The sequence below is a fragment of the Argentina silus genome (genome assembly GCF_951799395.1).
Source record: "Argentina silus genome assembly, chromosome: 7".
Taxonomy (NCBI): Eukaryota; Metazoa; Chordata; class Actinopteri; order Argentiniformes; family Argentinidae; genus Argentina; species Argentina silus.
In genome coordinates, this window is record NC_139661.1 from 8,504,642 (window position 1) to 8,530,139 (window position 25,498).

The window sequence follows — 25,498 nt, forward strand, 5'->3', positions numbered from 1 at the left end:
ACTGGGCCTGTCCTCCAGCCTGCCCTGGATCCTGAGAAAGGAGAGCATTCTGCCTCCGACTCAATGGGGTTTGTCCTGGTTGTGTAGGGAAGCAAAGTGACAGCCTCTCCCAGTCTTCTGTCTTGACCTGTGCTGGTTTTGATGTCTAGAGGACCTCTTTCATCTAGACCATCTTAATAAAACACAGACAAATAGGTCCAGAGGATGCCCTCTTATACGTATGTATGCCTATTTAAACAATAGGTTTTTCAGTGTGTGATAACTTACAGTATCTCCAAAAGTGTCAGAGGGGGTTGTCTCGTGGAGTAACTGGGCCTTACATGCAGATGGACTGCCACCGAGAAACCTTCTCTGAAGGTTTGAGCTCATTGATTAACAAAGCAGGTCATGGAGTGCACTGAAGAACTCAGCTGAAGCCGGGGTTGGAGACGGAAGGTGTGTGTCAGTGATATTGTTGTATGGCTATCAAGGAATGTATTGCATGCCCTGCATCCAGCTTTTGTGAAATGTGAAAAAAAGGTTTTATATCCTAAAAGTGTTGTACAGGACCATGTGGGTGAGGATGATTATGCAATCTGCTCTAGTCATAGCTGAATCTACCTGAATGTATGTTTTGATATTGGTTTTATTGATGTTACAGCTGATTTTATATTTTAATTGCCACAACAGCCATACTGTAGCAATAAGATTTGGTTTGGTGTTTATATCATGATAACTTCTGTGAGATGCCGAGGTTAATCTTAATACAATGGCACACATTGTTAATTCATATGTACAGGTGTAGCCACTTGTTTGCTGTTAGGATAATGTTTTTACTGTTGCCATGGGCACCTGAGATGAAGATTTAGTGAAGCTTTTTGGTGCTATATTGCCCTGTGGATTTTATGTGGAGTAACAAACTCAAAGTTGTGGTTTCGATATATAAAAATGTATTTGACATATTTTGGGAAATATCCTTCCAATTGATTGGCTGATTGGTAAAAGTATATTTGTACTGTAGCAGTGCTGACAATCTGATTCAGTGATGTGCATTCGCTCTTCTCAGGTCATTGTAGTTGAAGTTATTTTACGAGATGATTTGGCGTGAGATATAATAGCTTGTGACTGTGTAGGACATTTATTTAGTTCATTTTCTGCTGATCCGATCAGGTTGGGATCCCATCACCCTCTGGTGCCCATATGAGGTTAAAGCTAGGGTGTCTTGTCTTCGCCATGTCAGCATTGGTACGGATGACATTTTGTATTGACCAACATCAGTGTGTTAGCTTTGAACGAAGGTAATAATGATGATGATTATAGTAAGTCAGACATCTGTAGGTGCACCTCTCTGTGGCATTCTTGGGACTCAGACTATCTGGGGGTTGAGTAAAATTGTATGCTTTGGGATGTTGCCATTGTAATTGCCTAGGTGGTGTGGAAGAACTTAGAAATGCCAAATGCATATTCTGCCATGTCAAACTCTTGTTTGAATCATACAGATATATACTTTCTTAATGTTAGTTAAATATGGTTATATGTATATTTCTGTAGCTTAGTGTTAGCATGTTAGATTAGTTTCAGTCATTGTTATCGCCATGCCAAACTTTTCAATTTTCAAACTCAAATTGATAACTTATACTGTTTCTCTACTGGGTACATTGTATTCTCTACATTCCACGATTTATTTTCTCTTACTGTTTTAAACTCTCACTGCTTTTAATGCTGCAATTCACATACCAAGCTCTCAAATTCATATCTGGAGCAAATATTGATTGTTGCTTTTTCACTTACTATTCCCTGAAAGAGGGCTGCTATTTTGAAAATGAACTTCTATTTTATACTACTGGCACAAAATGATTGCATGCTCAAAATGTATTGTTACAGAGTCAGCTATATTACTGTGAACTGTATTGGAAGAATTCAGTAAAATCTTTGTTTCCACTACTACTGTTTGAATTTCAGTCAAGGGTTTGCTGTAATTGTGGGTGTATAGGGAGATACTTCCTCCAGTTCAAGTGGGTCCCAAACCCCTCTGCACTGTTAAGAGTGTGGTCTTTCAGATTCTGTGTGAAACTGAAGCCCTGAATCTGTGTGGTCACAGAGGATCCTATGCTACTTATTGAAAAGATGAGGAATTACTACTTCAGTACATATCTGACGAACCCCAGTAGGCTCTACCATACTATTCACCACACAGGGATCTTTCTCTCAGATGAATATTAATCTAAGCTCCATGAACACAGACTTCAAAATCCCTCAGGATTCAGACCAGGTAAATCATGTTAAATATGAATCATTGAGAGCGGCCAGAGAAGTACAGAGTCTGTTCTCTTCACATTAGATGAATATTTAAGAAAATGAGTAAAATGTGTTCGCAGCACTTCCCCTTCCTAACCTTATTAAAATGCTAATGAGACGCACCTGCCGTGGGGCTGCAGCGGCTCCCTCGTTAACACTCTCATTAGTGACGGAGGTGAGGGATGGGGAGAGGTGGGCTAGGCTGGGACAGGGGAGGGGGTCTGGGTGTCAGCTCCGTGACAGACCCCATAGCTGCTCTGTCGCAGCCGGGGGGAGGGGGAGGGGTGGAGGTAGGGGGGGCATCAGCCCCGTGACAGACACCACAGGCCACCCTCAGGGCCAGCAGAGGAGACATCCCATGACAAGCCTGCAAGCTGTTCCTCTAGGCCTTGAGGGAAGGGTGGAGGAGCTGCTTTAGTATGCACCACAGTGCCTGCATGCAAACCCCGGCCCCATCTCTCTCTCATAGCACCAACATTCAGCAGCCAGTGACAGAAAATGACCATAAAGCAAATTTACTGCCGCTGAGAACTGTTTCCACTGCACTCCTCAGCTCCAGAAAAGCTCATTTATATCCACATAACGAGGCTCAGAGCACAGAGCTGCCTAAGGAAAGGGAAATGGAAGAGCTAAAGGAAGGAGGACATGTCGGCAAGGGGAAGAAACAAGAGGAGAAAAAAGGTCAAACAAACTACCCCGTTGAGGGCACATTTATTTTTTCACAAGAAACACACAAACATGCAACAATGTCATTACAATTCAATAAAGACTGATAGATTAAGAAGCCCTTTATTGTTTTATCAATGTCTCTCTCTAAATCGTGCCTTTATTTTTTTGTAATCTATGTACTATCTCCATTTTCTCTTTGTGAACAATTTTTTTAAAAATAGCAATGTGTAGTAGTTGCTTATGATGAGAAACGAGAGTTAAAACATATTCACATAACTTTGACATTTTGTCAGTAAAAAAATGGGCACTTCCAATGCAAAAGATTAGCTCATATGAATGAAACAAAAAAGAGAGAGAAGCAGCAAAGCGCTAACCCATCCTCATCTCTAAACCAAACACTCTTAGGAGAAAATCAACCAAACGATAGAGTATGGGGCAGTCCACACTGCTACTCAAAGGAGGATACACTTGGATGACATTTCTAATGACTCAATAGCTTTGTATTGTCAGCAGACTTGCTCACATCATAGGTAACATGTAGTTCCATGAAAACATTATTGTGTCAACAGGGGATGCAACTCCCATAATCTGTTATTTCTGTCTTTTGGTTATATACAAAACCAAACACACTCGCATGTACGCACGCACACGCACACGCACACACACACACACACACAAATTGTTGGGGGCGTACTGTATATTGTAGAAAGATAAGTATGCAGTGGAGATTATCAACATTACAACAAACTCCAAATGGGAAAAGACATCCTGTTTTATCGTAACAAGTCCGTTTTACCCCATGTCTTATGCGGTGACGAAATAGGCTATGGAAAATCGTATGGAATGTACTGTATCTAAATTACTGTAATGTTATATGAATGTTTAATTGAGGAAAATCAATCTTTTAAAAAGACATAAAAAATATATGTTTATGTTTTCCGATATTGAACACTTAAACAACACCCATGGATCATTATCCCCATTGGATACAAATCTGAGAGGTAGACACCCCTTACTGAAGAAAAAAACATCTATTCTCAAATCCTCAGAACTGATCCTTCGTGCTACACATAACATACATTTTAATTTCTTGCATAATTGCATTGAAACGCAATTCCTCTTTCTAAAACCAGACAAAAAACATCTAATGTTTGCCATAAACCCATACACAAACTCTCCTGAAGGTATACTGTATGTACACACCTGAAAAGCCAAGGAGGCCTGCACCATGAGTATTCTCTTCTTTACTAACACATCACATCAGTTTGAGTACAGGGACACATGAAAAATTGATCAAGCAAACATTTTTTTATATGTACATCTCCATTCAATCTTCAATGAGCCTCACTTAAAATGGAAAATTCCCTGATACGATTGGAAGCATTTCTTTCCTGTTTTCCCATTTAAGAGAGTGACAAAAATATATATAAAAAAAGAAAATCGAAAGAAAAGTTGCAATGAAACAGGCTAAGTGACTGTTGTTTTGATTCTCACAAGCTTGTGGTAGGATAGACGGAATCCTCCTATGGGTGCCACAATGTGAAAACGGGTAAATGGCCCAACTGGGGGCTGGCCAACGTCATGCTGCCAATCACCCCCTATAACGAATGATAAAGAAAGACTTACTGTACTTATTGGAATCCCTCAGGGGATCAACTACACAGATTCTACATTAAGGTAACGACAGCAGTTAACACTAAGACTACTGGTAATATAAGACGTTCATAACATGTCATACATATTTCAACAGTCCCTGACATACTGACAAATGAATCTTTGCCAGATTTTATGTATTCATGTTAATATGTGCCTGTGTGTATAGATATGTGGGCGTAGATGTGAGTGTATATTTTCATATATAGAAGAGTATAAAAATAAATTAAACTTACACCATATGACTCAAATTGAGTTTAAATTTAAAGGTATATCACATCTGCAAATGTATAGATATAGATATTTTTTTAAGCATTACAAGACAGTTTATAAACATGAACATAAAAAAACAGCAGATATTGTAGCCAATACATTTAAAGACATCTTCATCTTCCTAAAATGAAAGGATTGATTAAAGAAAACTGCTGCCTCAAAGTGCTACGGAAGACTATGATTCAGTCCAAAAAATTCAAAAGCATTTAAAGGATCAAACCCACAGCAGTGGGTGGCACACACACCATCAACCTCAATATGAATCTGTCTTGGATTACCAACATCACCAGAAATTCAAATTGATCAGATTTCTCCAGAGGAGATAATTACGAAGCCTTCAACTGTTCTCTAAAAAAAACAACATAAGAACTGTCATCCAACTAAGACCTTCAAGAACTCTTCAGCTGACGGGAATAGAATATGTGGGGAGGGGGAGGAGCAAAGGGAGCAGAACGTCCCAGTGCAACATCCCACACTGTTGAGCAAAAATCAGAGTGCTCCGACAAAGAGCCTGTCTGCTGCTGAGGAAGGAATTGGGGGAGGCAGTGGCCCAAACATCAGGATCAAACCTAAGGACCTTCAGATAGATCAGACAGTGAGGAGGATCTGTCCACTGCTGCACCAGAAGGCAGCAGAGGTCCATGCCCTGACTGACTGACTGACTGCTGCAGAGGAGGACTACACCAGAGGCTCATACATCACAGGCATGTGTGAGGGCAGCTCTGCCTATGATGAATCTCCAATGAGAGAGGGAGAGAGAGAGAGAGAGAGAGAGAGTCGTTCTCTGACGAGGACATCATTCTCTCAGGAGGACAGCGCTCTCTCAGAAGCATGTTCTGCTTTTCTGTTCAAGGACTTATTAACATCCCAGCACACACACACACACACACACACACACACACACACACGCACACACACGCACACACACGCAAGTACGCACATGTGCTGTGGGTGTGATGGATCAAGCCAACACCTCGCTCTCCTCCACAGGGAGGACGACAGAGGTCAGGGGTCATCAATGTGTCACTAAAACAAATGGGTTTAACCTTGGAGTGTAGAGAGTCCTGCTTGACTGCCTCAGCTCTTACAGGCATCTAACTGGTCGGTAAGATGTTTAACCTATGACAGGTTGACCTCCAGACACCCTCTCAGGTATCCCATTAAATAGACATTTACTGTACCTAAATCCTCATATCCTCCAACTGTCTCTCTGTCACCTGGTGCATGCAGTATAAACCTGGATTCTACACACTGGTTGGCCAATGGCGTCAAGTGCCGTGAGAGGGCACTGTGTAGTCTATCAGAGATGCCCTCTCCCTCCTAAGAGTAGTCACATGACTATCCCTTCCACTTAGATATACAGACATAAATGATGCATAACACCAATCTAAAACATGACTAAAGGCAGTTCTTTCAAATCCACATGAGCCTCAAGTAGCTTCTCAACAGCAATCACAGTTTTGCATTCCACAACAACTTGAACTGGGTAGATTTGGTCTGAATTTGAGTCATAGACTAGTCATAGGTCTAGGAAAAGTCAACAATTTCTTTTTTTTTTCTTTTTTTGATTAAATTCTGCATATTGAAATTCTTCTGAAGATTTCTACACAAAACCAACAACACTTGACAACACATTTCCCTACTCTTTTATAGATAAACATTTCATAAAACTAGAACAGATTGGAATTGACTTCTAGAGCCCTAGCCAACTGTCTTTGCAAAAGTCGAAGATATGCGGTCGGCATTCAAACGCAACGTTTAACTCTAGGTTTGGGGGTGAGCATTTACAGGGAACTCCTGTAAAGCCATGGAACCCTCATCAAAGTCTCCTCAGCACAGAGGATGAGATCCAGTATCATGGCTGAAAAGAACTGATAAACAGCTCACTCGTCCCACACGAGCCCAAACACATTGAGATCAGCTTTTTATCTCGTCTCTACATTCCTTTACCCTATTAGGTCGAAAAATTTGGCAAGGATACACATGCTCAAGGCATGGACAAAAAGACAGCAGTCGGAAATGTTTTATGTTTGGGTAAATGCAAATAACAGTATCATTAAATTATGACGTTGACCATTTTAACATGTCATTTGCAATATTTCCTTTGCTCTTATGAGCCCACAGATCTTAGGGTGTTCAGGTCTGTTTTGAATGTGGGGAGAATATGACAGCTCAGCTGCATGTTGACCCCTCATGCGGATGCCCCCTCTCTGGGAGAGGGAGGGGGGGGTTATGGTTGGTGCTCCTCGGTGGCCTCTCTGACCCCCCCACCCTCCTCAGTCCTTCAGGTTCTCCTCTCCCACCCCCTGGGCGGACAGCTCTGTCAGCACGTTGTCCAGGTACTTGGGGTCGGGGTAGCCATGGCCCGTCAGGTTGGAGCCAAACTCTGTCTTGTGGTGGACCTCGTTCCACACCACCGTATCGACCTCGCCTGTGGTGCTGGACGTGCCGATGGTGAAGATGAGCCGGCGGTCCCAGGCCATGATCAGGAGCTTCAGGACCTGGGAAGACAGGGAACGACAGGTCGGTGAGATACAGCAGCTCCGAGCGCTGTCATCCTTTCTAGTTTTCAGCCGAGGAGGCATTACGCATTACGCATTTTGTAGTCTGCGTTCCCTCACGCGGTGAGTCTTACCTTCCTACCCTTGTCGTTGTCTGGGAGGTAGCAGTGCCGCGGGAAGCCCCTAGCACTGAACTTCTTCCCTGGGTTGGGATGCTCTGTTGTCTGGTGAAAACAGAAACAAACGAAAACAATCACAATCCCTTCTCTTTCTGGTTCAATGAACATTAAAACGTAGGGAAAATGTCAAATGTACCCCCTGGGACTTGCCTCTATTAGTAGAGTATTAGTCAGCAAATTGTGGTGGTCTTTTTTGTACTCTGTCAAAGCATTCATTTTTAGCAGTCAGTGAGTTGGAGCTACTATAGGTAACCAAAAATAAAACCTGCACATTTCTAGTTCTTTATTCCAGTTGCACTAAAGCATACTATACTGGGCACCATCATGCTGTGCTGTGCAATGCTCATCTCATGTGTTGACATGTCATACTATAGGCTCCCCTTTCTCTACTATACGACATGAAACAGGTTTGTTCATTACTGTGCAGCATCATGACTTTGCTACACGGAGTAAAAGCTGTCAGTGTGGATGTTTACAGTGGAGTGTGAGGGGTTAGAGTGGAGGGATGGAACTCTGTGCCATGCTGTGCTGCAGTGCTGAAGGGACAGACCGACCCAGCCTCTCTCCCCAGGGAGACTAAGCCTGCTCTTCTGGTATAAAGGTCAGTTTATTGACTCTATTAAAGCTCAGCTCTGCAGTCAAGATGAAATATGCAGCTCTCTCCTTTCCACCCCCCCCCCCTCCTCCTGACTGCCTCTTTCCAGCCTGCCTGACTGCCTGCTTGCCTGCAAGTAGAAGAAGTGAATCGTGCTGTCTCTTCACGATGATGCAGTTGCTGCTTTGGAACACTCCTCCCCCCCTCAGCAACACAAAACACGTCATCAAAAACCCCCTTGATGCTCCTTATGTCAGGTACGCCAGTCTTAGCACCACGGTTGGAGGACTACACAGATCTACAGAGGAGCCAGTAGATGGTTAGACTCAGTAAGTATGAAGGATATGAAGGTGGCCAGTGCTGACCTGGATGCCAGCAGGAATGTCGTAGACTATGCGGATGGTCTTGGCCTCTGGGTAGCCGGGCAGACAGTGGGGGATGACGTGGTACTCCATCTTCCCAGGAGGCTGTGTACCTGTTTTCTCCCCATAGATAGCCTTACATGTTGGGCACTGCAGACTGCCATCCTGGATAAGGAGACAATTATCTGATATAATTAAAAGTTTCACAGACCCAGAAAAAGACTACATCTGGACTTGATTGAATTGTAATCAGGACTAATGACAATTTGGTTTCATGGACTTGGCTTGAAACGTGGCTGACCTGAATCATCTCTTCAAAAGGATTCAGTTACAGATGAATCATTAAAAAAACCCCAACTGATCATGAAATCACGTTTCTTGTTCTTGATTAAAGAAAACAGATTCAGGCCTTATCCAGGATTAATTACGTAGATCTAAATCTAATCATATCTAATCCAATCATAACAAGTCATACCATAACAAGCTCTGGCACGTATCCCTTTTCTCACCTTATTACCATTGTTGTACATGGCCACCAGGCACAGCAGATGGTACATGTGCCCACACTTGCCAAGCTTGCCCACCAGCTCTGGCTTTATCCCCTTGTGCTGCAGGACGCCCTCATAGCCCGATGACATCACCAGCCTCTCCATGCAGATGGTACAGTCCTGAGAGAGTGAGTGGGCACCAGTTAGGCTTTAGTACGCACTGTATCGAACGGCAATGTCACACTGAACAATATACCGATTTCACACTGTATGTGTGTGTGTGTGCGTGCGTGTCTCACAGCAGGACTTACCTCATCAGGGACTACTTTAATCTTCTCAGTGTATCTCCGCACCACGTCCTCTGGGTTTTTCCCTAGAAAAAGATAGAAAGCACTGGGTTTGGATCAAAGGAAAATCAAACCCAAAAACAAATACACACAAACATGGACACACACACACAGTCAATGAAATGCTCTTGCTGCATATGAGAAAATCCTGCATATGAGGGGAAAAAACAACACGTAGGAAGATCTTTGAACACTCAAGAATAATCAAGAGATTTGCATAAGTGCGTGCTGTCTATTTCAACAATGAGCAACCCAATGACTCCTCTGGTCTAAAGTACACTGGGACTGCAGCACTACTTGAATCTGATGAGACCAATCCAGGAAGAGAGAGTGTGTGTGTGTGTGTGTGTGTGTGTGTCTGTGTGTGTGTGTGTGCGTGTGCATGTGCGTGTGTATGCGTGTGCGTGTGCATGTGTGTGTGTGTATACAGTGTGTGACGCTCAAGAGGAGGTCACCTTCAAACTGACACATAACAATGAGACATCCCCGCACACTCCGATAATCCCACTATGAGACCAGGCTCGTACAACGGAGAGTGCGACCACAGCTTACACCTCTAATACGCTTATAGACGTGTGCACTTCCCCCAACGCTTTTGTTTGTTTATTTGAAGAACAGAAAGAGAGAAAGAGAGAGAGAGAGAAAGAGAGAGCGAGAGAGAGAGAGAGAAAGGAAGAGAAAGAGAGAAAGAGAGAGTGAGAGACTGAATAGAGTGACAAATAGAAAAAGAGAGAGACAGCGAAAAGGAGGGGACTGAATTATGCATTTTTTCCGCCGTTGCTGTTTGATGGCTTCATTAGCTGGATCAAAGGCCTCTCTGGCCTCATTTGGAGCGGCAGCCGGAACAGGATAACCCCAAATCTCTCCCACTCTCCCTCCCTCTGTGGGGGCTATGCTGCATCAGTGCAGGCACATTTGGCTGCAACCCATTTATCAATCCATGGTGTCATCCCGTCCCAGCTCCCCTGCCTGTATGTGAGTGCGGCTGGCTCTGCAGGGAGGAATGGATGGAGGGAGGGAGGGAGGGAGGGAGGGAGGGGGGCGTCTGGATGGACCAGTGTGGTGCAGGGCTGGAAAACCCACAGCCTCACTGATCAATTAGGACAAAGACTCCCCCGGGACCGCTGTGGTTTCCACGGCATCCATCGACCTGGCGCTATTTCAACAAAAGCCACACAACTCAACACGGGAACCTCATCAACTCAGTTTAGGACAATTGTTTTCTCTTGATTATGATCGGTTGGAAATGCCTCTGTTAATCTCACTGTGGTCTAAAGCCCATGCAATGTGTATAGGATGAGCCCTCCTGTCCCTCTCTGATTCAGAGCAAGCATTCAGTGTCCTGTCTGCTGCCTGTGTACTGTGTAGAATCACTTTCACATTACATCACAGGGCCTCCCCCCTCCCGCTACATTCTCCCAATGAGCCCCTCCCCCCCTCCATACCTCTCCTCAGATGCTTCTTCTTGGTCTTACGGCGGCTACCGTTGACCCCCGGCACAGGCTTCATGTCACTCTTGTTGATGGGCGGAGGGTGCAGGATGGGTTTAGGGGCCCGGGTCAAACACACAGGCAGCCCAGCCGCACACATCAGGATCCCTGTCATACCTGGCACATTAACAAACACACAGAGATAGGGAAGGACAGCAACTCTGGATCAGGATGATGATGATGATGATGAATACAAGATGATAAAGAGTTGATAAGAAACTGTGGGTTGAAACACCGTGTCCAATCATTGCAAGCGGAAGATGGAAACTTTTTCTGTGTCAAACCAAAGTTCATTTTCCATTACAGCTGTTGGCAGAAAACAGGTTGAACATTTTGTTAACTCTTAACTTGGAAATGACAACATCACTTTGTTACCTGCTAGTGCAGGGTGAACAGGTCCAGAGCCAGTCAGGTTCTTCACAGGGAGGGCAGGGACCCTATGGAGAAAAAAGTTGAAAAAAAAAAGAGTTGAAATATGCTATCGGCATTGTAAAAAAATAAATACAGTAATCAGAACACCACAAAATAACATGCAAGTATGTCACCATAGTAACATAATGTCACCACAGTGCAACTGAGTCATCATCACGTATACTGCACCACAAACACAAACAACAGGACTGCATGATTGAAAATGGCACTCGAGAGAGAGAGAGAAATCTCACGCACCCTCCACACAAAGAGACAAAAACACCTAACGTGTTTACACTCAAACGCCACCCTTAAACAGGAAGCGATACATAGCTGAGCACAAAACACTTGGGTCGTGAGCGCGTGTAAGTGCCTACGTCGGTCATTTGTGTTTCAGAGAACAAAGCCTCAGCTCACCCCCACCCCCCACCTCCAGTGTTGCAGTGAAAGGTCATCTATAAGGGGGTGGGGCCACGGTTGGGGTTAGGAGACCGCAGGCTAGGCTAGCTTAGGCTACTGCTGCTCTATGAGCACTCTGCAGATTAAAGGACACTTGATCTTCAGTGATGGTGAGGACAACAAACAGTTCACACACTCTCTCACAACAGATTGCAATGAACAGGAGGAGCGCAGCATCCTTGACTCTTTACACTGAATATGCACAACAGCTATGTGCTTGATTTCGATAAACATTGCAAACACAGCCTCAATATCTTTGTGACAGATTCATGTACTGTAGGTTTGTGTCACAGAATCATCTACAGTCAGATGGTTGTGTTATTAGTTGCTTAGAGGCTCCTCATTACCACTTGCTACCCACAACTGTGACATCAGGCTATCTTAGGACCTGGCCCCGACTGTGTTTGCTCCTTTTTAATCACACACCTCTTCATGTCTCTCTTTCTTTGCACAGGCAGAGTGTCCTAGACCGTAGTCCAATAGCTTTTCAGCACCTCACAAATCCCTAACGAGAGGCTGCTTTGATATCAGTGATGCCCTCTGTTCCTGTGCCAGGGGAGCCCTTCAATGAGCTCCACATAAATAACAAAGACCCATGTGGACACGCTGGTTTTGATGTCTTATCTCCACTCTCAGGGGAACCAGAGATATGCAGGCTATAGAATAGAGGAATATAGATATGAGGTGCCTGGGTGTGAAACTGTACCCAGAGAGAGGTCAGCTGGGTAATATACTGCCTGTCGGACAGTTATGTGCATGCGAGGCCCATCAATAGTCAGGAAAGGGCATAGTCCTGAAATATTACCGTGGGGGAAAATTGGCCTATGCCTAATCTTACAAGAACAACAGTGCCATTCACTAACATAATGTATCAAAGAGGCACATCAGCTCAAGCAGACAATCGAGTGTTCTCCAAGAAAATAAATTAGGTGTTTCCCTCAGGGAGAATTCCTGCTCTTATTTAAACATGTACTTATCGCAAATCAAATCAAGTGTGCCGCGAGCAAGATGGTTTACTACTTTCGTCTAGAAACACATGTATAATTCAGCCTTTTCATGGAGAGCGTTCAAACAACTGATTCCCATCAGGAGAAACAAAAGGACATCTTATAAGTAGAGCCTTTCTCTCTCTCTCTCGCTCTTGCTCTCTTTCTCACACACACTGTGAATGTGTAATATAGCCTTTTGAAGCATAAGTTGCTTAATATACATTCATTGCTATTTAAGGACACCGTACTGTATTTAATTTCAATTCTAACAGCATCAACATACCACAGCATATACTATTGTTGCACACAAACTATGCAACCTTAGAGCAACAGAGTGTGTTGCCACATTCCATTTCAATATATGGGAAGCTGCAATCACGAGCATTCTCCTTCTGCTTTGCAAGAGTTTTCTGCTTACAGTATGCTATATATGTGAAGCCTAATGCTGTGCCTCTACCTGTGTGCCCTGCTAAGCTCTAAATCATTGACCTGTTTCAGAGAAAGGGCTGTCTCTGGAGACCTCATCCTTCCTTGCAGCTAAGTCTGGGGCTCACGTGATCACTGGCCAACATCCACTTACCCACATCCCTCCTTTACCTCTGGCCTGGCACCTGGTCACAAGTCCCACAGCTGGACAGACACCATGCAGGGCAGAAGTACTCACACCTAAGCCTCTCACACTCACTCCTATCATCTCATTGGTCAGTTATACAGTCGGCAGGGGCCGACGGGGAGTTTGGGCTCTAGGCTGCTGAGTATGTTTATAAGGTGTCTTTAGAAGGTGTCATAACAGGTTGTGTCGGCTGGTCATCAGATTCGATCCTTGATGGATGTCGAGCTCTTATCAGTGTAAGCTACCATAGAGGGGGGGGAGGGGGAGTATTACTTTCAAGCACATTCCACGGGTCCAGTCACCTTTTCATCTCTTTCGCTCTGTCAAACCGTATCACTCTCTTTATCCTCTGCTCACTTCCCAACGTCCTCTCCACCCCTCCTCCGCTCCTCCTGCTCAGTCCCTCTCTCCCTGACTGACTCTCAGGCTTGAATTGAGCAGGACTTAATCAGGCTGAGAGCAATGCGATTCTCTCCAGATACAGAAACCAAATTAGGCCCAGTTAGAGAAGTGCTGACGGAGGAATTGTACAGTATCTCCTCATCTGTTTATCATGCACCATAAAGACAGGAGAGAGGGGGAGAGAAAACTCCAAAAGTGCTTAATCGCATATTGATGTGGGGAGAGCAAGGCAGACCCTGCCCCGGGCAATGCCCAGGGGAGGATAACAGGAGTTATGCACATACAAAGCACCCCCCAAAAAACTGAAAATAAGCAATAATGACACAGAGCACCTCTAAATTGCATCAGTTTGGTCCTCCTTTGTGATTTATTCAGTTATTTCAGCTTTAATTATATCTAATGGTGAGCTCCACTGGAGAGCAGTACAGCAGTCCAGTAAACATAGCACTTGTAATCCCTGCCTCCCCTGCTCTCATCAGATAGCACTCCACTATGAACACAGGCCAACAGCACCCTTAATAATCACTTAACACAAGGAGACATGAGCATGTAAACAAACCACACAGGGCAGAGAAGAACTGCACAGGCAACTACCATTCACTGCCTCATTATCCTCATCAGAAGAAGAAAGGACCTCTCTTACCCTGCCTCCTCCTCCTCCTCCTCATCCGTGTCCATCTTTACTCGCTACACAATGCAAGTAAAATGTACATTTCTTGTACCAAGACAGCAAAAGTATCACACTTTTTTTGTGCTCTTCAATAGGGAAGTGAAAGGAGGAAGTTGTTTTGAGGAAGTGGCTTGGTTCTGTTGCAATGATATCCAACAATAACGTGCTAGCTGCCTGAAGCCAACAGAGAGCACTAGAAATCAAGGTAGAGGATCATATTAGATTTTGGGTTTGCGAAGAAAATACTATTTTCCTAAAGGTGTTGAGTAATTTCTGATTAAGGTACAGTAGAGCTTAAAATAAAGACCAGCGTGGGTAAATGTATGGTAGGAGGCACAGGTAGATAACCATGAGAGGAAACAGTGTGGCATGTCAAGACGGACCAGCAGGTGGAGCTCCTTTGTAATCGTTTGATAATCATACTTCACAACACAACAGTGCTGCTCAAAGAGCAGTGTGAAACTGAACCCCTCCACTACCTCAGTAGAACCATCTACTTATGGTCAAGAGCTCATGATTTCAACTGCATTCTTCATCACTGGTGATGTGTGCAATGTGTGTGTGTGTGTGTGTGTGTGTGTGTGTGTGTGTGTATCATTTGTGAGCATATGTGAAATTCATCATACACAGATGTGCAGGGCACAGCATTATACTTCTGTGTAGGAGTTATGGAGAATGACTGACTAATGACTAATATCAGTAAGACAAAAAATACCAATGATTTTTTATTTATTTTTTACAGATATTTTGTACCATGCTCTCTGGGCATGTTTGGAAACCGGCACAGAAAACATAGTTTTGTTTTTCCATAGTAATGGGGCTTATAAAAATAAGCTATATCAGAGTGTGGGTGTGGGAAAAACAGACTTGATCAAATGTTTTTATTCTGTGTGGGTTTTACTGTTTGTCTGCAATGCACTTGTGGGAATGTGTACGGGTGTGCATGTGTTATCTGTGTTGTCTGTGTGAGTGTGTTAGCTTGTGTGTTCTCCTGTGTGCTAACCACACATCCTGTGTATGTACTGCCACTCGCCTGGGAACGGCTGTACTCCGACTCACCCCTGTCGCGTTCTGTCGTTCTCTTTCTCTCAGTGTTATCCCACAAGCTCTCCACCCACTGCACACTGAGATGAGAAATAAGCACTTCTTCCACTCAACCCCCCTGATTCTAGAGAACTCACTGCAGATCCAGCTCTCTTCCTTTCAGTCTTACACACACACACACACACACACTCTTCGGAAAGTATTCAGACTTCACTTTTTCCACATTTTGTTGTGTTATAGACTCAATTTAAAATGGCCTCAGGGTCGCATTCCTGAGCAGTTTTGTTCCTCTCCATTTGCTCAGTTTGTAATGAAAACCTGATCCACACAGTGTGTAATTGATTCCTATGCAAATCAGAGACCCTAAGATATTAATTCCAAAATTACATGAACTATTATCCTTGCATTAAGATGGACTCAATTCAACTTATTGAGTGATTTGTTGATGACATTTTTGCATTTTAGCTCATTTTAAGAGTGTCATAGCAAAGGGTCTGAATACTTATGTACATGAGGTATTTCAATATTTTTCTATATTTACTGAAATTTCGAAAAACCTGTTTTCGATTTGTGTGTGGATTGTGTATTGTGTATTGTATTGTGTGTGGATTGGTGCCAAATTCTTTTAATTTAATCCATTTTAAATTGAGTCTATAACACAAAATGTGGAAAAAGTGAAGGGGTCTGAATACTTTCCGAAGGCACTGTACACATACACATGCACACAAAAAGTTTACAGCGTGTGGCCTATTACCGATTGTGCCACTTCAACGTTCAGAGATGACATCGTGGGCCTTTTTGAGCGTGGGCTATCTTGTTACCAGAACATCTCAGCGAATTACTATTCAACCTATTTTAGAGGACAGAGTGCCTATCTCTGTGCACAGAACCGCATTACCCACATTTTTTATTTACAAGGTCTGTATAAAGCTATCTACTGTAGGAATGGGCAATATTTCTAGCCTATACACTCTGCCTAAATAGAGCCATTTAGAAATGTAGAAACATTGATATTCTACTTCTTTACTTAAAGGTCCAGTAGGGAATATTCAAGCTTTCTAAAAGCTTTCTAATGGTTGTTATGACTATGTTTAATTGGCAGCAATCCGGGAATGAGATCCCTTGAAAGAAATATTTCATTTACAAACACTGTTTTGGTCCGGAAAAAGTGCTTCCTAAAATGGAGTGTCCTCCCCGTCACTCTGTTTGCATATCAACATGTTACTGCCAGGGGTGTTCTCGGGGAGTGGACTTTCACCTTTCTGTCTCTGGTGGCTGCCTCTTTGAATTGTGCACTCATGCAGAAACACAACAGCCAATGTCCAACACAGCAAGTCCATTTCGGGGGGTTGTACTATTATTAGGGAGGATGCTGAATTTGGCCACGGTGGCCAGACGTGGCTGATTTCCAACAAACTTGCGCCGTGCTCCTTTAAGAAGCAAAATCCTTCTGAGTCAGGGTTATTTAAAAACAATATTTCATACTTAATTATTTATATCATAACAACAAAATACATATTGGTTTGTGCCTTCATCAGGGTCAAACACGCATTGCTGTTTTTATTTCATGTTCTAAGGCCATCTAAATAAAGATTAGTTATGTTGAAATCCACAGTGCAGTACCCTGTTTTGGATAATGGTGATGTTCAGTGGGCCTCATTTATCAACATGCTGAATACTTTGTATAGATAGGCCCTATTGTGTAATTCAAAACTGAAACCACTGTCAAATTCATGCTCAATGACGATTCCCACAAAGTAGGCATATAGTAAGCTATAATAACCCATTTGGAAATGTTTGCGTAATTGCACATAAGAACGATTTACACACAAATTAGTTCTGCTCACGTTTGATTAATGACGCACATTATTATACGATTCCCCTACTCCAAGAGCACCTGTGGAGGTTTAGAATACCCTCCTGATAGGCTACATTATTTCCTCAGGTAAAGCTAAAATGCATATGACCAAATTGATGCTCAGTTATTGGTTTGTGTTTACATTCTTTCTACTGTCCAATTTGGGTTTCTTTCAAACGAATAAATGAGGCTAAATGAATTGCGCATCTCATGTGGTTTGATCCATCTAATTCACCCACCATGAAAAACTTTATGATAGTTAATGATCATTTATGATAAATGTAACATGTCAAAAAAATTGTGATTTTGGGTAATGCTGTAATCTCTGAACGTCGAACGGGGCACGTGGTAATAGGGCACACCATACTCATACTAATCTGTTTGCCTGGCGATGGGGTGACACCCCTGCCAGGAGGTGCCAACATCAAACCGAGGGCTTGGCGTGCAAAGGGCCTAAGTGACATTTTGGGCCAAAATGATATAAATAGAAAGCTCTTGATGAGATCTGTCGTATGGTGAAAGGATCTAACTAAGATCCTTAACTGCATTGAAACAAAATGTATAAACAAACACTCATCACAATACAATCGGCTCAGAATCAATGTTTTGTTTTGGCTCTCCTGTAAAAATTTGGAAAAGGCCACAAAGGCCCTTTGGTGTCCAAGCTCTCGATATATATTATTTTACATTCAAACAGTAAAGTGTGTGCCTTGTTGAAGGACAGCCATATTGAAACATAACTGTGTCTCTCCCCATGAGCAATGAGAGAGAAATGGAATCAAATCAGATCACCAGAGGGTTTATTTTAGTAAAGAAAGCAGGATAGGGACTGAGGTATCGGTTACAGCTCTAGACACTACTTTTCTTCAGTTCCCTTCACTGAATCGCTCTCAGGTCAGATCGCTCTGCAGAAGCTCCCATTTTTCCTTGATCCATTATTCATCTCTCCCCAGTGTATCTCTGCCTCCATGGCAAATGGGTTTCCACAGCTACCAGGGAGCACAGTTTCACACACACACGCACGCACACACACACACACACACACAATAAAGCACACACACACACCAGTCTTCAAAAGCGCACGCATACAGTGCTCACATTGCTAACATAACCAGTCATTTAAATGAACTGGCTAAAATTAGAGACACCAGGCCTCTAAAAAAAACCAGCTATTCAGCTCCCATTGAGGCAAATGTAAGCTTATTATCCAGGACAGCCATGCTACGATGCAAATAGGCAGCAGAAGGGAACAGTTCCCAGGGAGAGAGGCAGCTAGAGAGGCAGCTGGAGCAGTAGAACTGTCAGTGCAGCCAGGACCTGGAGCTCCCTCTGCAGAGCCATTGATCACCCAGTTAACAAGAGATGCAGTAAATCAGCAGACAGAGAACAGAGAGGAAGAGAGAGGGTGAGAGAGGAGTGAGAGAGAGGAGAGAGAGAGAGAGAGAGAGAGAGAGAGAGAGAGAGAGGAGAGACACAACTGTGATGCAACACAATGCACCAGACACATACTGTACATACATAAGACGCTGAGGCATTGTGAAGCTTTACGGCACAGCAGACAGACAGAGTAAGATGGTGTGTGTGTGTGTGTGTGTGTCAGGACTACTAACATGATCAGAGTGACCATGTTATTGTTTTATTGTTCTATGTTCTATTGTTCTATTTTGTACATATTTTGCTATTTTGTAAATTTTTTGTGAATATTTGCTTATATATTGTTTTTTTTGGGGGGGGTTTTATATTGTTTTTTATGTCCCATGCACCAACCTCACCAAGTCAATTTCCTGTATGTGCAAATATACTTGGCCAAATAAAATAATTCTGATTCTGATTCTGATGCTTCGGTTATGTCACCGCCATGTGTGCTGTATGTTGTGCACACATAAGAGTGACATGGTTTTGTTGTGGAAAAAGTGTCATATACTGTCATGAAAATCTAAAATCACTGTAGTCGGCATAAATACCCTGGTGGGATGGCTCCTCTGGCAGTGCCCATGGAAATGCGCTGGGTGCCCGGCCGGTTCAGGTTGTTCTGCCCGTTGATGGTGAGGCCGTGCGGGTGGGAGGGCGGAAGGGAGGACAACGCAGGGGAACAGGGGAAGTTGGCACTGGACAGGGGCGACTGCACCTGTTCAGCTTTGGCATGGCCACCTCCCGCGCTTATGTTGTTATTGTTGCTCCCAACGGCGCCGGAGGACGGGAAACAGAGGGATGTTCCGGCAAAGGTGTTGCTCTGCCGTACCACCGAGAGAGTACCTGTGGCCCCGGGGGCCCCCGCGGCTGCTCCGTACAGCTTACGGCGCTGAGAGGCCAGGATGGCGTTCGAAGCGGCCCGCGTGCTGTTGACCAGGATGCACTGCTGGCAGGAGCAGGGCTGGCCAGAGCTGGCGCCTACGGGCCAGGACTGGGACTTGGGGATGGAGCCCATGATGAGAGGGTAGGCCAGGTCCATGCGTCTGCGCAGGCGCCGTTTGCGCTGACTCTGCCGGTTGGTCTGCGCCATGCTGTTGAAGTCGATGAGGTAGCAGAAGCCCAGAGAAGTCAGGTCCAGCCAGGGGTGCTGCTTCTCGTAGGCGTTCTGGATGGTCACACAGATCTCCATGTCGTAGGGCGTCCACGAGCCGCTGTCGTTCTCCCACTCCCACACCACGCCCTTCCCCGGGGCGGACGACGGCTCGTAGAAGTTCCTGTGGACCGGCCTCATGGTGCCTGAGGAGAGAGAGGAGAGGGAGGAAAGAGGAGAGGTCAGAGGAGGAGGAACGATGCGTCCATCGTAGGTGATTCATGTGACACTTACTGAGACCACAGACCCTTTTACTGCAGCTCACAATCCTGTGATCAAATAGGCGACTAATTGAATCTGAAGCGGACAAGCATGTTCAAATATCAGCTAACGAACATAGGGAACATTTCAGGATTTGAAATTGAGAGTCTGTCCATTTCTATGGCCGGTGGATGAAGCTTGTTGACGAAACTACAGGAAGCTCACAACTTTATGATGCCATATAACCTCTTCATCTACAGGTCTGTGTTCTGTATGGGAGGGTGGGGTGGGGGGGTGTGTGGTGGCACTGAACCTCTGCCCCTCAGCTGATGGGCACTCAACCCCCACCTCCATTAGAACACAATTACAGTGGTCACATGGGAAATCAGGACACCTCAGCCCATCCATCTCCCTGCTGCACGCCAGCAAGGGTATCCAGGCATTCCGGCGAGGACCACCACCCTTCCCCTTTTTAATTTAACGGGTAAATGCACTCTCCCTTGCAGGGGAGCACCAGGGTGATAATGGAAAAGACATGTGTGTGCGTGTGTGTGGTGGGGGATGAAGAGGGGGTGCGGATGGGAGTGGTGGTGGTGGGGGGGGGTGGTAGTGGTAAACCCCCCAGTCATACAGCCCCACGACTGGCTCCAGAGAATAAAACGCATCAGCAGAATCAGCAGCACTGACCTTGAATCCCTGCCGCAAACTGTGCTAAAGGACTTGGCTTGGCGGCTAATTTCATTTGGAGCTGCTGAGAACCTCTGCACACACACACAGACACACAGACAGACACACAGACACAGACACAGACACACACACACACAGTCTACTGTTCAGAGAGTCAGCTGCCTCTCTCACTCACCACCTCAGTCAGTCATCACTCATTCACTCACTCACTTCCTGCCTCAGTGGTGTATTCATTGACTTTCATCCATACACTCCAGAGGTATCTCCCTCTCTCTCTTTCTCCGTCATTCAACTGCCGCAAATGTCTGGTGTTTGTAGAAACTCACCCATTCACTAACTCAGCCATAACCTCATGGGCTAACAGCCTCACTCACTGCTGCATCTGCTCAATGCTTCATGAGCTCCCTCTCAGCTTCACTGATTCACTTTCACTCATCCATCTTGTTGATTTACTCCAGCCTATACTGATTCTCAGGTGGGGGGTTGGGGGAAGGAGATGGTGCACTGTAATGGTATAGTCCCTACAGAGCAGGCTTTCATCACTTAGTGTTCTCTCCTGTGGGATACCATATACATTAGTATGCTATAGATGAACTCTCTCTCTCTCTCTCTCTGTAAGGCTGTGTGCAGGCTCAATCAATGGATGTACAGCGCCACAGTCTTGTTAAACGGTAAGTTAACACTTCCCTTATAAATATTTGATTGTGCGTGGAGACTTTTTATCTGCCGTGCAGAAATGTTGTTTCACAACTCTGGCGTGGAAAGATAAACAATATCTCCCATTAAGAGCCTTGTAATTCTGTTGATTATTACTGGGTTTCTAATGGAAGCTAATGTACAGGACATACACGGCTAAAATATGGCCTATAAATGGTGAATGGCTCAAATGGTGGGTGGATTGGGAATCATGTTTCTTTGGTACAGGTAATTACAGTCAACAAGATATAGCGCAGGCCAGTTACACTTTCATGACGAACGATCCAGCACTAAACTAGCATCAACTTTTGACTATATTACCCCTATTGTGGACCGTTAACCTGTTTATAAACCTAATGATGTCATATTTTAAAAAAATGCCTATTAATGCCAAACGGCAACTCTCCAGATGAGTGAGTACAGTAAATCCGGTCTAGTATTCATATTAGGGCCTCAGGGACAGTGCAGAGGTCAGAGCAGTGCAGGAATCACATGGCTCCAAACAGGAAGTTCCTTTCACACACGGCGCAAAGGACACACACACACACACACACACACACACACACACACACACACACACACACACACACACACACACACACACACACACACACACACACACACACACACACACACACAAAAGGCACGAAGGACCTCCTCACAGAACCTCTCATACAGTATGTCTGTCTCCTGCTCTCATTTACGTGTGTATATAGAACTGCTCCTGCCAAAAGGCAGAGGCAGAATTGTTGAAGCTCTTCTATGCGACCCTCCATGCTCTTCCTGACAGGAAGCTAAGAGAGAGAGTGGTCACTTCCTGTCTGACCCTATGTGCCTTTGGAAGCGGTCACCCCCTGTCCCCCCTCCCACTCAGAGTATCTCCTCCCCTCCCTCGTCCTGTCTCCCCCCACCACATGACATCCTCCAGCTGTCCTTGCCCAACACGCCTCCAATCCCTTTGGGTGAATGGTGGCTGTGTGATGTATTACTGTGTCAGCCTTCACTGTGGGATTCTAACCCTATGTCACACATGGCGAGGTGATTTCAGGGTGAGCTAAGCTGGACCCTCATTCTGGAGCTATGGAACTTCCTGCAATCTGTTCTCTGTGAGAGTTCATCTCTCTGGGTGATGTATTTTTAATGGCTTTGTTTTTGTCTTCAACGGAGGAAAGGTCTGTCTGATTCACTTGTTCTTGTCTTTCCTAAAATGGGAGGACATACTACAGTACATTCTTCATTCTCGATAGCCCCCCAGATAATACAGTCCAAGCTTCCCCGAAAGTGAAAGAATAAGCAATTTCATAAATTCTGGTGTCATGTGAGCTCAAGTCTTAGTACAGCTTGGCCCAGTTGTTGCTATTCTGACTCTTGTCATAGGTGTTTGCTGATCCCACATCAAAACAGGGACAGTTACATCATCTTCAGTGCAGTTCAAATCATCATAAAAGCATAACTCTTCGAAGACCGTACACAAATGGTGAACAGAACACATGGAGCAAATCCCTAGCTAAGGATTACCTCTATAGCAAGGGAGGCTGGTGGGGGTAGAAATCGTAGGACGGGCTCATTGTAATGCATGGAACGGAATGAAGAATGGTATCAAACACTTGTGATTCATCTTCTGATTTCTACCTCCACCAGCCACCACTAGTAGGTAGTAGTAGTAACCTATTAACAGTCTTCAATAGCAGTAAATCCTGTCCAAATCTGTCCATTTGGGTTATTGATGTGTCCCTTCTGGCTCTGGGGTTTCACTGCCCACCCAGGGGATCTTATAACGACGCCCTCGAAGTAATGTTCTGGATTGTCAATGACGCACAAGTGATGTAGTATAGCACAGGTAATACCTGAATGGATCGAACAAAAAACATTGAAAAATTAATGAGATTCAGGCTTTGTAGCCACAGAAACACACAGAGGTAGGATTTGTTGTCATGGAAGCCTCCAGGGGTTTGGCCACAGATGAGTGTGTGTGTGTGTGTGTGTGTGTGTGTGTGTGTGTGTGTGTGTGTATGTGTGTGTGTGTGTGTTCCCACCAACCCTCCGTGCCAGCAGGGTGGACTGCTCCTATCCACTCTTCCACTTTCTCATCTCATCTCCCGCTGACGCCAGCCTTCCTTTTCCCCCTGTCACTCCTGGCTATTCATCAACACTCTCTAACCAACCCATTCTTCACATTTTCCACTCCGTCACTCATTGGCTTCCATCCTGATCTCAGAAAACACTCATGTTGCTCACCTCTAGGACGGAGATTGAAAATCCTGCTTCAATGAATTAAGGTCCACATCCCATAAGACTCCTGGTCACACTAGTGCTGTGGTAGGCAGGGAGATGAAAAGAGCCTTAAAGGTCTATTATGTATCCTAATAATTGACAAGCGTCTCCAATTTCCCCCGGGGCACACTGAGCGTATTAAAGAAATAATACCATGATTTCCCTTTAACTAAAGAAGGAGATAAGCCAGTTACAGGTACAGCATGAGGCTGTTGAACACTGGCTGAGTGGTATTTAAGAGGAAGAGCTGCTAATGCTCTATATCAAAGCAGCCAAACTAGCTTGTAAGTGGTTGACACCTTATGGTGTCACAGCCTGCTTGGTGTTTTGTCTCTCTTCACACCCAATATATCAGAAGAAATACATTTATTACAGGACCATGTTTTTCAGTTTATCAAATTAATTTCTAACAGACATCTTCTTCAGCTGTACACCTGTTTGCACTTTGTCTATGTTTATCATCCCATACATATTTTCTGTGTGAATAATGCATATCCATAAACACAGTGCATATACAATGAATATTCCATTAAAGATGCAATATGTAACATTCAAGCGTAGCTTTCTAATGGTTGTAATGACTATGTTTAATGTAGCGATCAGGGAATGAGATCCCTTCAAATAAATATTCCATTTACCAACGCTGTTTTGGTCCCGAAAATCGCTTTTCTTTCTTTTTTCCTTTCTTTCTTTCTTTGGAGTGTCAGGTACGACACTCAGTTTACAGACATGTTGTTACTGGCCAGGGGTGTTCGAGGGGAGTGGACTCACAGATTTTTGCCTTTCTGTCTCTAGTGGCTGCCTCTTCGAATTGCATGCACATGCAGAAACACAACAGCTAATGTCCAATACTGCCCAAGTCCATTTCGGGGGGTTATATTACTATCAGGGAGGATGTTGTTGTTTGGAACTTCAAACTGAATTTGGCCGCAGTGGCCAGAGGTGGCAGATTTCCAACAGACTTACACCCTGCTCCTTTAAGTGCTATAGCAGGGGTGGGCAAACATTTTGGCTCAGGGGCCACATTTGGTCTTGAATACCAGGTGGGTATTTCTTTTGAGAAATACTTGATGTTACAGTGCATTCAACACACACTGCTCTATGTACCTCAATTACAAATGTATTAAACAAAAAATATTTTTGCATGTGCACTGATGTTCAAGTGAATCACATTCTTTTCCAAAGGACTGGCTCTCAAGAGACCTATTTTCACACAATGTTCCTCTGTTTAAAGTCCTGTTTTTTTTTTTTTAACAATGACATAAGTCATTGTACAGAACAGTACAGAACAACAGGCTCACAGAACAACAGGCTCACTTTCATATGTTACACTACATCAGTGCCTCATCTCAAGTTATAATGCACATTCTTTGTGTTACAGTCAACATATTATTACACATATTATTAGGAAATTTTTTTGTCCTGTTACTTTCAGTAATATTTTCATGTAACATTTACTATTTTCATTTCCAGTGCATTCTATCAGGAAAAGGTATTCTTGGCATCACTAACAGCATTTTTCACAAATACATACATTTACTCAGACCTCTCCTTTACTGTCCTTCAGCATCTACTGGCCCATGGCTCGTCAATGTGAACAGTGAAGTTGCTCACCCTGTTTTACAAGCTCATCAAAGTATTTTTGAGGTTGAAGGACGCAGTATGGCAGACAAGAGTTCATCATTAAGTCGAGATCTGTGCTTTGATTTATTGTAGTTCATCACCGAAAAGGTTTGCTCACACGTGTAAGTGGAGCCAAACAGCACCAACCTACCGTCGCGTGAGAGCGAACTGTGT

The 25,498-nt window shown here is 44.2% G+C and overlaps 1 protein-coding gene across 1 annotated transcript in view; it reads right to left on the reverse strand.

The window, feature by feature from the left end:
- Window positions 1-2,959: 2,959 nt before the first annotated feature.
- The window catches only part of dtx1 (deltex 1, E3 ubiquitin ligase), a 36,923-nt gene continuing 14,384 nt past the window's right edge, over window positions 2,960-25,498 (reverse strand). The window contains exons 3-10 of the mRNA XM_083674165.1: window positions 19,245-19,989; window positions 11,210-11,271; window positions 10,790-10,951; window positions 9,309-9,370; window positions 9,019-9,177; window positions 8,513-8,674; window positions 7,508-7,597; window positions 2,960-7,373 (exon numbers count right to left, since the gene is read on the reverse strand). Of these exons, the coding sequence (XP_083530291.1) occupies window positions 7,149-7,373; window positions 7,508-7,597; window positions 8,513-8,674; window positions 9,019-9,177; window positions 9,309-9,370; window positions 10,790-10,951; window positions 11,210-11,271; window positions 19,245-19,989 (1,667 nt within the window). The 3' untranslated portion in view covers window positions 2,960-7,148. The remainder of the gene's footprint in view (window positions 7,374-7,507; window positions 7,598-8,512; window positions 8,675-9,018; window positions 9,178-9,308; window positions 9,371-10,789; window positions 10,952-11,209; window positions 11,272-19,244; window positions 19,990-25,498) is intronic.